The following is a 13,953-nucleotide window of genomic DNA, read 5'->3' as shown; positions in this document are numbered from 1 at the left end:
GATCTATACAAAACGCACTGGGGCTTTGTCTTTCTTTCGGTTTCATTGATAGTAGAAGAGCCTGACTCTATAGGGGTGCTAGCGCTTTACTAAATATCAAGTTAAGGGGCCTGAAAAACGTAATAGGTTGCTACTCTAGGCTCGCTTCGCTTCTTCAAGCTCTGCCCCTTATTAAAGACTAAAGCGCTAATGCGCTGTAATACCCCAAAATATTTTAAGATAATTACGTCGTGCCACGTGTCGTGATTTCCGATAAATTAAATTAAGAAGAATTTAATTTAATTATATCGGGAAATTAGAATAAATTTTAATAAGTCAATTAGCGGGATTTGGGGATTTAACTTCAGAAATTAATATAAAATAATTTATAAATCCCGAAAGGAATTTTATTTCGCCAAAGTCCGCGAAATAATTTATAGTATTTATGGTAAAAGTTTCAAGTCGATCGGAGACTGTTTAAAATTTGGACGCGAATAGGTTTTGGACTAAATTGAAACTTTTGAAAAGTTTCAAGGACCAAAGTGCAAATTATCCAGATATATATAAAACCCTTCAGATGAAGGATCCAGACACTCCATTTCTTTCATTCCTCTCGCTCGTCATTCCATCGCCGTTTCCGTCGCTCGATTCCGTTTCTCGTCCGTTTTCGACGTTCTATAGCTCGAATTAATCGTATTCACGAGGCGAATCACGGTAAGCTTGACGCACAGTCAGGTGACTGTGCGAACGCACAGTCATGGACTGTGCGAACGCACAGTCACACCGTGCAGACTCACAGTCCCCTGTGCAATCGCACAGGCAGACGTGCGTACGCACAGTGTTTCCGCCAATCGACCTAATTCTTCGAGAAATTTTATACGCGCATATCGAGATTTGAAATGGATTAGTAATTGATTAATGTGAGACATTAACCTAATGAGGTTAAAAGAGAATTGAGTTAAAAGTGATATTTTATCCATAAACGAGTTTGATACCGTTTATCGGAGTATACGTGAGAAGCACGACGATTAATGAAAGTAAAACGCGTCGAGTCTCGAGTCTAGAGTCAATCTTAGAATAGGATTCTGATGTGAGTTAAATGTTTTGAAATTGTTTTAGATCCAGCGAGGCAAGAAGGAGCTGGACCAGGAGTTCGGGAAGCTTGACGTTCTAAAACCCCGACGTATTTTTGGATAAGCGTTTTCTGTGAGTTTATACGATTTGCTTTTAAAGTATTTAAGCAATTATTTTATATTGCTTTGTATTTGAATTGCATGTTTGGTATGCGAATTCTTTTTATGAATTGCATATGTTTGATTTGAAACCGGTATTGATCCGATGGAACGTGCTACGTATTGGGCGACAATAGAACTGCGTGATCACCAGTTTTTGATATAACTCAGCTGGGAGCTGATGATGAATATGAAATTTACGATTGGGTTATGATTTCGATACGAGAGTGAACTCGGCTACGGTGTAGCCTGGAAGTCCCCGTATCTAGGGGCTGGGCCACCAGCGAGTTGGACTCGCAATTGATATTTATGATTGGGTTGATCGATTGATTATTAGTATGTTTGAGGATTAAGGTTTCAATCGGATCCTGTACCTGGCTGCATATGATTGATTATGATTTTAAGTTTTATTTGAATACTTATTAGTAAATGTATGAACTCACTCAGTATATCCCAATATACTGACCCCTCACAGATTTCCTTTCAGGATAAGACGCTTTGAAGCAACGGACTTCTATCCTACTTCCAGAAGTCTGTATTTTTGAGTATGTAAAGAAACATTACTTTACTCTTAGAGCTGCAGTAGATAAGTATTTTGTCAGTCAGCTTGTATATAAAGTTTTCTGTAAATATTACTTTAACGTTTGAAAGTTTTAAACGTTTTACGCTTGCTGCGTTATATATATTGTGACTGCCAAAGGATATGTGTGCCTGGCATGTGTGCTTCTGCATGACACGTGTTTATTTATGTCATGCATGACGTTTATGTTTCGCGAAAAATTATTTTTACGTTTTTAGGCTTGCTACGGGTTTCGGAGCAACCACTCCCATTCCCTAGCGCCAGTCTCGGCCCTGAGATTGGGTCGTGACAATGTTGGTATCAGAGCAAAGGATGGGAGGTTCGGCAGGTGAGCGGGGCTCCCGGGACCTTTCCGATTCTAGGGAACTCTCACTCATGATCGTGACGAAGTGAGGCTCTCCGCCCTAGAGCGTATGGTAATGCGTGCTCTGATAGGTACATATGGATGTCACCCTATGGGATAGGACGGAGTCCATATCAGTTACGACCGCAACAAAATGTTGGTATCAGAGCATGGTCCAGTTACCATTGCTTATGTTAGAAAAGTGATTGATTTTCTTAGGATTCTACTGCAGCATGTAGGGTTCGAGTCTTGTCTTTGTTACGTATTCATTTGATTTTTAAACTATCAGCTTTCCCTCTAGGATGTGAGTCTGTCTTACATGTGTGTTCGCTTGTGATGAGATGCGCGTTTATTACAGTATGCGTTTGCGATAATATGCGATTATGTGATTAAGTAACGCTGTTTGTCTTGGTCAGGATGTCTGACCAACGACAAGAAGTAGAGCGAGCTGCCGCTGCAGCACGAAATATTATAGAAGGGGCGCATGACGTCCATCCAGAAGCTCAAGATGAGTCTTCTGTTCAGGGAGGAGGTGGTGGCCAAGAGGCCCAGGCGCAGGCACCTGGAGTGCAAGCGCAAGCCCAGCAACCTAATGTTGTGGATTTTGATCTGAATCAGTTTCTTACGGGAATTGCGGCTATGCAAGCTAATCAGGCTGAGGTGCAGAATATGCATCGTGAAAAACTACAGCAGCAACAGTTGCGTAATGTGGCTTTCACTGATCGAGATATCGTTCTGGCTTACATGCGGCTCAAGCCAACTAAGTTCGACAGTACAGGCGATGCTCTCGATTTCCTCGAAGAAGTAGAACGTAATGCTCGACGCCTGCAAGCTAATGAGAGACAGACCATCATTATGGTGGAAATGTCATTGAAAGGACCTGCGAAAGATTGGTTTCAGCAGCATATTCAGCCAACCATGGATACTATGACCTGGGTTGAATTTGCAAACCACTTTAGGGAATACTTTTTACCATATGCGGTGACGGAGAGTTATCGTAGTCAGTGGTTGACCCTGAGTAGAGGCAATCGGTCTGTGCAAGAGTATGTGACGGAGTTTACCAGGGTAAGTAGGTTTGCACCAGACCTGACTACAGACCCAGTTAGGGTGAACTCAAGGTTTGTAGAGGGTCTAGGAGCTGAATTTGTGAGTCTGACGTCTGATATTGGAAGAACCCTAGTTCAACTGATTGATAGTGCTAGACAAATGGAAGTTTCTCTGATGCGTTTTGGAAGAATTCTTGACCCTTCCAATGTTGCACCTGTGAGAGATAATACATTTCTTAGCGTACAGAGCGCACCTACCCGATCATATACTGGGAATTATTCTCGACCTCCATCACGTCAACAGAAAAATAAGAGAGCTCGGTATGGAACTAGAGTTAGTACTTCAGGCACTGGATTTAGTGCCAGATCGATGAGTGACATGGGAGGCGGAGTTCCTATATGTCTGAACTGTAATAGGAGGCATTATGGCGCGTGCTACATTGCTACCGGAGCATGTTTTAATTGTGGTCAACGGGGCCATTTTGCTAGAGATTGTCTGAGGCAAATGCCCCAAGGCTCGATGACTACTGTAGTACAGCCTTCTTATCAGCAGCAGAGGACTGCACAGCAGACAGCATCAGGATACGATCAGACAGGAAGTACCTTCACTAGTCAGAGAGGCCGTGGTTATACAAATTGAGGAGGCAGAAATGGCGGAGGACGCGGTACTGGTCAGACTTCGCAGGCTGGCGGGAGTCAGGCCAGGGTCTTTGCACTGAATCCTCAGGAGGCTCAGGCTTCCAATGCAGTGGTGCAAGGTACCTTTTCTATCGCTTCTCAAGATGCGTTAATTTTATTTGATCCGGGTGCTACGCATTCGTTTGTTTCGCCTAGTTTTGCTAGTAAGTTAGGAGTGCAACCAGCGTATCTTAGAAATCCCTTGTCTGTAGCTACTCCAGTTGGAGAAAGTGTGGAAGTTAGTATCGTCTACCCGTCTTGTCCTGTGAAAGTTCAAGGACGAGATTTGCTAGTTGACTTGATTTTACTCGAAGTATTAGCTTTTGATGTAATACTAGGAATGGATTGGCTAGCTCAGCACTACGCTAATGTGGATTGCCGGAAGAAGACGGTGACGTTTAACACGCCTGGAATTGAAGCAGTTTCAATTCAGGGTGATAAGATGGAATCTTCTACGAGTATTATTTCAGCTATTAAAGCTTGTAGTATGTTGAAGAAGGGATGTCAAGGATTTTTAGTGATAGTACGAGACATGGAGAAGAAAAGTATAAATTTAAGTGACGTGCCAGTTGTGTCAGAATATGCAGACGTTTTTCCAGAGGAATTACCTGGATTACCCCCAGATCGTGAGATTGAATTTTGTATCGAATTGGCTCCTGGCACGAAGCCGATATCGATACCTCCTTATCGAATGGCGCCAGCAGAGCTCAAAGAACTTAAGGATCAGTTAGAAGAATTGTTTGATCGTGGTTTTATCAGACCGAGTGTGTCCCAGTGGGGTGCACCAGTGCTATTCGTGAAAAAGAAGGATGGATCGCTTCGATTATGTATCGATTATCGACAGCTGAACAAGGTGACGATCAAGAATAAGTATCTGTTACCTAGAATCGACGATTTGTTCGACCAATTACAAGGAGCGAAGTTTTTCTCCAAGATTGATCTGAGATCAGGCTATCATCAATTAAAGATTAGTGATAATGATATTCAAAAGACCGCTTTTCGAACTCGATACGGACATTATGAGTTCCTTGTTATGTCAGTCGGATTGACGAACGCCCCAGCAGCCTTCATGGATTTGATGAATAGAATATTCAAACCGTACTTGGATCAGTTCGTGATCGTGTTCATTGACGATATTTTGATCTATTCACGTTCGGAAGAAGAGAACGCTCAACATTTGCGAATAGTACTATAGACGCTAAGAGAGCATCAGCTTTACGCCAAATTCTCTAAATGTGAATTTTGGCTAACGGAAGTGGCTTTCTTAGGTCATGTGGTGTAACAAAGTGGCATTAAAGTTGACCCAAAGAAGATTGAAGCAGTAATAAAATGGAAGCGACCTGAATCGGTTACGGAAGTTAGAAGTTTCCTCGGTTTGGCAGGATATTATAGACGATTCGTATAGGACTTTTCAAAGATCGCTGTACCTTTGACGAAGTTAACTCAGAAGAACACGAAATTAAACTGGACGGACCATTGTGAACTCAGTTTTCTGAAACTGAAGGAGTGTCTGACGACGGCACCAGTCCTAACGCTGCCAGAAGGAACGGAAGGATTAACAGTTTACTGTGATGCGTCAAGAGTTGGACTAGGATATGTCCTTATGGAACACGGTCGAGTGATTGCATACGCTTCGCGACAGCTCAAGAAGCACGAAACAAACTACCCAACGCATGATCTAGAGCTAGCAGCGGTGATTTTCGCGCTAAAGATCTGGATACATTATTTATACCGCGCTACGTGCGAGATCTTTACAGATCATAAGAGTCTCAAGTACATTTTTGACCAACGAGAGTTAAACCTCAGACAGCGGAGATGGATGGAGTTACTGAAAGACTACGATTGTACGATACAATACCATCCAGGCAAGGCCAACGTAGTGGCGAATGCCTTAAGCAGGAAGTCAGCAGGAAGTCTCGCGCATGTTACAATGACATGGCGGAGGCCATTAATCAACGAGATTCATACGATGTTTAGCCAAGGGGTTGAGTTTGAGATCTCATCTCTCGGAAACCTAATGGCTCAGTTAACGATACGATCGACGTTGATAGATCAGATCAAAGAGTTGCAAGCAGAAGACTCTCAATTGAAGCATTTAATTGAGGAAGTTCAGCAAGGAAAGAGTCAAGATTTCAGTATCGTCAACGGAATCTTGAAATACGGCAGTCGAATGTGCGTTCCAGATATGGAAGATTTAAGACAAAAGATCATGGAAGAGACTCATGGAACGATGTATAGCGTTCATCCGGGTTCCACGAAGATGTACCATGACATCAAGACGACGTACTGGTGGAGTGGAATGAAGAAAGATATCGCGGAATTCGTGGCGAAATGCCGGACTTGTCAACAAGTCAAATTGGAGCATCAGCGACCTTACGGATTTCTTCAACCGTTACCCATTCCGGAGTGGAAATGGGAGCAGATCACGATGGATTTCATAATCGGACTACCCAAGACGCAAAAAGGTTTTGATTCTATTTGGGTAATCGTGGATCGTTTGACGAAGTCAGCGCACTTCATTCCTATAAAGACGACTTATTCTGCAGCAAAGTTTTGTCTAAGGAAAGACGACTTTAGATTATTCACTTCAAAAAGGGGAGTCGCTGCCCAACCCTACCCATTAGAAAGAAAAAGGTGATGTCCGTCTAAAAAGTACTTTTCTTCCGATCCCACTCTTTAATAGATGCCTTGAGGTATTTGGCGGCTTCACTTCAACTTTGAATACTATGGAATTACCTCAGGCAGTTCATGATCTCCCTTTTTTTTTCAAGTCTAGGGAGATCTGAATCATCTATTTGAAGATCTTCCTTCACTTGGGCAACAAAGGTGAATTTGGGTTCGATTTTCGTTTTAAATCGAAGAAAGTGAAGTAATTCCTGTTTGACTTGCGACCATATTAAGGAAACCTGCGGTTCAGCCGGCCTCAGGTCAGGGGAAGAGAGTACCGGTGGGGCTGTAGTTGAAGGACCCGCTTGCGCCATGACCCCGGTAGGTTGATTAGTTGCCGAGGAAGGACTTGCCTGATCCAGATTAGGATTGTTAATCCCCGCTTGGTCTTCTCCAAAGAACCTCCTTAGATAGGATTGATCAGAGGAAGTCAGGGATGGAAGTTCTTCGATCGACGAGAGAGACGGAAATTCTTCCGCTGTCGACCCCCCTTCCGCCCTTTGGTCAACCGCTGGCTGGCCCGATCCGTAAGCTGCACCCGCCTCATTCCTGTTCGGTCCTTGGTCTACGCTCGTCGCTTCCGAGGGAGACATTGATGCACCGTCGCCCCCAGCGGGTAACACCATATTCGCAAGATAGGGCCCGACCCCCTAGAAAAAAACAAGTCTTCAAACTGTCTGTCTGAAAAAGATCAATGGAATCGAGTACCAGACAAAAACAATAGAATAGACAAACTATGGTAATAATGATTAGTAACCTATAGAGAAAGTTTTGGAATCTACGAAGATGAGGAGATAACGGGTGAAGGATATTCATGAGATGCTTTTTTATAATTTATTCACTTCAAGGCTGGTTCTGAACGCCGCGTACTTTGGGGCCTGCTTTCTCACTGTACCATCTTTACTTGAATGAAGAACGAACTGAAAAAAAAATCTAGAAATCTTTCTTTTTGAAATCAGTGTCAAGTGATGCTGATCTTTTCTACTACGAGAATTGAAGTGCCAATTTGTATACTACTTGTCTACCTAAAGGTAGGAAAGTGATTGAAGAAAGCCCACTTGCCCGCTCTCCTTTCCCACCCCACCCCTAAGAGATTGCATGAGGTGGCCTTGCCTTGGAAGGCTACATTCGATTCTTAATAGCACTGTCACCACATCCTATATTATAAAAAATTAAGAATCGACCATTCTGTTGCGGTCGGGTGTTCTTAATAACGAAACACGGACCGAATTGGCATTGGCGGGGAGGTTTGGTGTGCAAGTAGACAGACCTCGAGTTACTAACAAGTCCTATAAAGAAGGGGTCAGAACAAGAGGGGTCGGTAGTTAGCTGCGCAGCAACCAATCCACCTAAGGGGAAAAAACCCCAGAGAAAGTCCATGTGGCCTCGATGATTAGACGAAGAGAATACTCCATCGTGCGCACCAAGGAGTTGCGTTCTTCTTCTATATACGCAACCTCTGAGATACAGGTAAGATCCATGTCACACTGGGAATCAGCTGTTGGAGGAAGAACTACTGCTATTTCAACCGCGGAAACTCGTTTATTAATGCCTACAGAGAGGTTTATTTACCTGCCGACTAGAAGATGTGTGCCATTAAGACAATGAAAAGGAAGCAGTAGCATTAACAGGAGCAGTAGGACTGGGGGAACGAGACAGATATTGAATTAACTGAAAGGCTCGTTGAGACCTGCTCTGATCCCCGTTTAAATCGAGTTCATACCCGGTTTAGACCGTCGGGGAGGAAAGCGAAAGGTCTAACCTATATCGCCCCATTGGCATTGGATGGCATTCATGCCGGACTTTTTGAAATGGAAGATATAACCCCTACTAATGAAGAAGTGGGAAGAGCAAGAAAAAGACTGTTGAGCTTACTTCATAAGATAGCATTTCAGTCTGATTTGACACTCTACACGAAAGAAGAATCTCAGGTGTGCTAAACTGTATAAGATCTATCCTTATCTGGCAGGTTCACAAGCACAAGTCAACCCAGTTGAATACATCATCATATAATGAGACCTTCCCGACCATAAGACTGAATAGATAGAATTTACTAATAGCCTTGATAACACTTAAGACGCGTAATCCGCTTCTTCTTAACACATGCGGGTTTAACTATTCTATCCTTCCATAAAGCCCAGGCAAAAGGAAAATCCCTAAGATGCCTAATAGACAGCTCTAAAGGCAACTGGAAGACTACACATTCCTATGCACGAAAGACTTAGGACTAGAAAGAACTTGCTATCTATCCAAAGCTTGAAAACTAGCTTTCTTCGGCTAAAGGCTTAAACCCACTATCCCGACTATGCAACCTATGTCATATCAACTCCTGGGATTGCGACTAATGTCCTTAAGCCCACCCCGAGAGCTCGATGGTAGAGCGGTCAGTATTCTCACTGATAGGTCGTAGGTTCAAACCCTACGCGGGGTTTCCGATTTCTATGAGAAGGAATCTTATGAAAGAATCCTCATTCTGTATCCCTCGCGTTGTCCAGTGAGCCTATTTTACATGTGAGTTTTGGAGCTTGGGGGTGGGTTCCTCTAGGTCTTTGACTCATCAATTCTGGATACATTCTCTTCCTCAAGGTCTAAAAGTCCTCGTCTGTCTTAGTTTTCTCGTCTAATGTAGGGTCAGTTGGTTCATCTACGTCTTCCGTCCGTATCTCTGTAGTGTGCATCCTTTTATCTGTATCAGTATTCTTATCAGCATCAAACTGAGATTTCATCTCTTTGTATCTTTCGGCTATCTCTCTTTCTTTTTGAGAGAATTTTTCATTGAGAAGGTTCTTTTCAGTCTGTAGTTGTATTACATCATTCCTTAGTGATTTGATTATTTGTTTTCCTATGTGATCTAGGCAAGACAAGTCTTTGACATCAATTGGATCAGTATCCACCCAGACATCTCTGTGATATACTGGTATCCTCTTTGCCCCCAGCTTAATCCCAAGCTTAACCAGTGTGTCCTTCTTAATGATGTTAAGAGTGTGCCAATCAATCCGGAAGTTGGCTTCCACCGGTACCAGTTCTGTACGAGATGGGTCCGCGTACTGTGACTCAAACCATTCTGGATAGACCTGGTTTTTCGCTGGTCCCTTGTACTTGAGTACATTGGTACCATCTATTGCGATGTAGAAATAGGATTTCAGTGCTAAAAAGTATCCTTTCATGACTCTGTCCTCTAGCTTAAACTTTCCTAAGACAGAAGAAGAAATCACTTCTTCAGGTAGTGGGTGACCAAGCACAACAGAGTCTGTGTCTGTGTAGTAGCAATCCTCCCTTGAGATATATGGGTACATATAAATCCTTGCACTAGCTGTGATCGCAGCAGCCAGTTGGACAGCTGAGTGTTTCGATGGGTTCCAATAATCAGAGCCCGTCTCTGTATTGCTATGGTAGGCTACGATGTAGTTGTTCTCGCTAAGCATATCACCGAATATCAGCTCACTATGCCTGATCAAATATTTGTATCGATTTTCATCGCAGACCTCGGTTGTCGTGCTTTTAGGGTTAATGCCAAATCTACCGTATAGCGAATTCATAAAGATCTTGTACACATAGGCCAAGGCCTCATTACCTTCTTTCCTTGCCTCTAACCTGCTCTCAAAGAGTGAGCTAACAAAGTCGTTGAATGGGCTTTCCATCCTCTCAAAGAGGTAGCCAGAGATTGGGAGCACGATGTAGCCTAGGCCTCTTGCATACTTTAACTCCTCGCTATAGTAATAGTAGACTCCAACAAACTCCCCGGTCGGGAAGATGAGAGTGTTCTTCTTGTCCCGATGGGGCAGAAAGGGCCTCTTGATTGTCTTCGGACATACCACATATGCCTCAATAAAGGCAAAGATGCTATCTAAGTCCTTGCCTTCCAGATTACCATGCCAGACAGGCACACCACCTGGCATTGGAAATTCCTTCATGACAAAGGGATAGAGAGAGTTCACATCGTAGTAGTATAGGTCCTCGCCATATGGTTTGTATGTATCTCTATGACCGCCGTAGTAGGCACGCCTTATAAAGCAGTCTTCATTCTTGTTTGGGATGTGGATTGGCCAATTCTTTGAATCGTAGTATTTCATACGAAAGATGCTTAGAGCAAGTGAGGAAAGGGTGATCTTGCTTTCTATGTCCTCCTTGTACAGCACCCAATATATCCCTTGAGCTTTTTGCATTACACCTCCAAGTAGAAGGATGCCCTGCTTCATATAGTCTAACAAGCTTGTCTTCAGACTGACCAGATTTGACAATGTCACCTCTTCATATGGGATAGAGCCTTTCGGGCCAAGTTCCGGGCATAGATTCTTAGCTAGGGAGCTAAGTTTGCCAGGGAGTAGGTTCAAGGAGTCTCTGAAGCGGAATAACATCTTCTTACCAGAATAGACAGCTAACTCGTAAAGCCTATTGTTCCTCATCAGTGGTTTTAGCGTGTATCTCTTGTCCTTGTGATGACATGCTAGGTGCTTAAGCAAGAGAATACCGTCGAATCTAGAGAAGTTGTGGAAGTAAATAGTTAAAGTTTCTTTTTCTCGTCTAACAATCCTTGATATCCTTAGTACCAAGTCATAAAGTACTAAGGTACTCCTTTCTTCAAAGGAATCCGAGATTCTAGAGTAGTCTTCGCTGAAGTAGGTATCAATCATAAGATTATTGATCTGTTCACCGGGACGAACCATCATGAGACCTACAGCATAAGGCTTATGAACGTTATCGATCAGTATCGTTTCGGTATCGGCAACAATGAAAGGTTTCAGCTCAGTACGACATGGTTTGAGTGCTGTGATATGGGTTGGACGGCTTTTTTTACGCTTACGATTTCGGATCTCTTTTGCTGTTATTGGCTCGATCTCACTCAATCCGGGTTCAATGATTGAAGAAAGTGCGCTATCTCTCTCCTCTGAAGATAGGGTTTGCCTATCCATCTTTTTACCGTCCATATAGACTCGGATCATGAGTCGAACAATAGAATCTCCATCGTAAATTTCTGCATATTTCATTATATATCTCGATATATGAGCATAGACCTCACTCCTTGGAATTCACTTACAATCTTCATAAGTCAAGAGGATAGCTTGACCTAGCGTAAATGAGATCTCCTCTCCGTAAGATCGCTTCATGGTAAAGGAAATTGTGAACTTACCGTAACCAGATAAGGATGGGTAGGCAAACTGGATTAAGAGATCCATGGTCGCAAGACAGAGGAGGTCAATCTCGTTAACAAGAGGGTAAGGCTCTTTGAAGTGATGTAAAGCAATGATTAACCCCGGATACGGATCTTGGTGTGTTATTCGTTCAATCTTTTGATAGAAGCGATTCAATAACTGTCCAGTAGTAGCACTGCTTGTGGTGTATGCCATCTTATTTTTCATTCTTTCCCCTTACTTAATAGTGCACGCAGTAATATGGTGCTCCCTCCCTACTTCTTAGCTGTAACTTTAATTTCTCCCACTTTTCCTCATGAGCTTTCCAACAATCCCCAGGGTTATGGAAATCGCCGCATACATTACGAATATAGTCCTTGTAAGAGGTCAGTATTCCTGCGATTCTTTCATCAAAAGTTGCCTTCGTCTTCGCGCTTATTTTAGAAGGTACATTTGCCATTAAGTACAAACGAAGCGTTTCGTTTGAGATTACCTTACGGGTAAAGTAATCCTCAGTAGGTCCATCTGGCTCCATTCTTGCAATAGGATGAATAACATTCATATAGATGAACTTGTTGATGATTGAAAGTGGAGGGCCCATGTTACGAATGGCGCTGCTATACATCTTTGGTATAATATCGCCATATTGAGCTGTACTTATAAAGTTGTCGTGTACAGTGTATATAGGCGCATTTGCAAGAAGCATATTATCTACTACACTCATTGCAATATGTGCATCCTTCTGATGGATGAAGTTTACGAAGGTAGAGGTACTAGTCTTCTTAATCTTTCTCTTAGAAGAAGCAACTCTGAGAGTAACCTTTCGCCTCTTCTTATGAAGTCTATCATAAATCCATATATTAGCGGCTTCCATTAACATATAATCCTGTACCGTGGTTAGGAACACTATAGTAAACAGGGCAATTCCTAGCAGACGCGAACCAGCCTATATGGCGGATCAACCGGATCAGGCAATCCATGCTCTTATATTGAGTTTCCCAGAACTTTAAGCAGGCAGAGGCTACTGTAAAGCAATCCTTATTAGTGAGGAAGTGCGAGAGATCGGCTCTTAGATCGCAGGCGGTGCTCATTAATGTTTTACCATATATCATAGGCATAAAGAGACCTTTGACTATCTTACGATTGAGGAGATCGCAAACTATCTGTGATAGACTATCCTCAAGTTCTGCTTTCATGAACTCCTTGAGCTCATCGAGGATTAAATTAAAAATATCCAGGATTTCCCCAGATGGGATGAGATTCGTTCTCTTAGCCAAGGTTTCATCCAACAAAAAGTAACTCATGATCTGATATGCACTCGCCGAGGCATCTTGGGTAATAGGGATGCTAGAAAGAACGTTCAACTTGTCAGTTTTGTTACTGCTGATTCCAATTCTATTGGAAAGGAACTGAAAGGGGCGTTTTGCCCCCCGAGCGAACTTGAAAGGATGATCAGCGATCAGCTCTATGTTCTGATTAAACCAATCAAGTGCCTTTTCGGCCGTGTCGAAAGACTGGTAATGGAAGGCGACCGCTGCGCGAAATATGTCTTTGTGAATATTCTCGCCCAGAGGTTTGCAATCTGCAAAGACGATCAGGCTTCTTGCTAGATCACGCTCGTGGAAATGCAAGACCCCACTGCGGTAGATTCGACCTCGGAAGTCGAGAAAGGCCGGTAAATCAAAATGGAAACCGTCGTAGGCTGTTGCCAGCTTGATAAGCAATTTTTCATATTGAGCACGCTGTATGTTCTTACATAAAGTATTTAACAAATTGCTAAAGCTACAAAATTGGTTAATAACCTTATCCTTAATGTGAAACTCTCTAAGTAAGTTGGAAACATCACTTATATTGATTGAGGCTAGAAATTTTGGCATTAGAAAACCATATTCAACAAACATGTCCTCATATTTTAGAATAAATTGCAACCAATCACTGTTGATTTTAAAAGCCTGACGCTGCAGCTTGTTCATTACACGACACAGATTCTGAGAATTCTCCTCTCTTCCTATATCAATATAAAAATTATTAAAGTCACTGGAACTTAACAGGCTGTAACGATCGTATATTCCCCTATTGGCTCACTTAAGTAACCCCCCGTTAGATCGGACAGGGTTCTTGGTTTTTTACCCTCCGGGCAGGCACTCCTCCAATCAAGAGGTTGGCATACCATAGGCAGGTTGAGCTTTACCGGTAGTAATGAGATATCAAAGTTGCAGACAGCGAAGACAGGGTTTGGAAGAAAATAAGATCCTTTCTTCTTCTTCACTCGAATAGTCCCGTCCAAATCAGCCAT

The 13,953-nt window shown here is 42.8% G+C and overlaps 2 protein-coding genes across 2 annotated transcripts; both read right to left on the bottom strand.

The window, feature by feature from the left end:
* Positions 1–9,113: 9,113 nt before the first annotated feature.
* LOC126668409 (DNA polymerase-like) lies at positions 9,114–11,757 on the bottom strand. The gene has a single exon (XM_050361615.2). The coding sequence runs from the start codon at positions 11,511–11,513 to the stop codon at positions 9,114–9,116; it is 2,400 nt and encodes a 799-aa protein (XP_050217572.1). The 5' UTR covers positions 11,514–11,757.
* A 141-nt stretch (positions 11,758–11,898) lies between these two features.
* Positions 11,899–13,953, bottom strand: LOC126668408 (probable DNA-directed RNA polymerase). The gene is made up of 3 exons (XM_050361614.1): positions 13,743–13,953; positions 12,683–13,665; positions 11,899–12,543 (listed from the first exon to the last, which is right to left on the bottom strand). The coding sequence occupies exons 1-3, from the start codon at positions 13,951–13,953 to the stop codon at positions 11,899–11,901; spliced, it is 1,839 nt and encodes a 612-aa protein (XP_050217571.1).

Source organism: Mercurialis annua, linkage group LG2, assembly GCF_937616625.2.
Source record: "Mercurialis annua linkage group LG2, ddMerAnnu1.2, whole genome shotgun sequence".
Classification (NCBI taxonomy): domain Eukaryota; kingdom Viridiplantae; phylum Streptophyta; class Magnoliopsida; order Malpighiales; family Euphorbiaceae; genus Mercurialis; species Mercurialis annua.
This window is presented reverse-complemented; position numbering and strand designations above follow the sequence as displayed.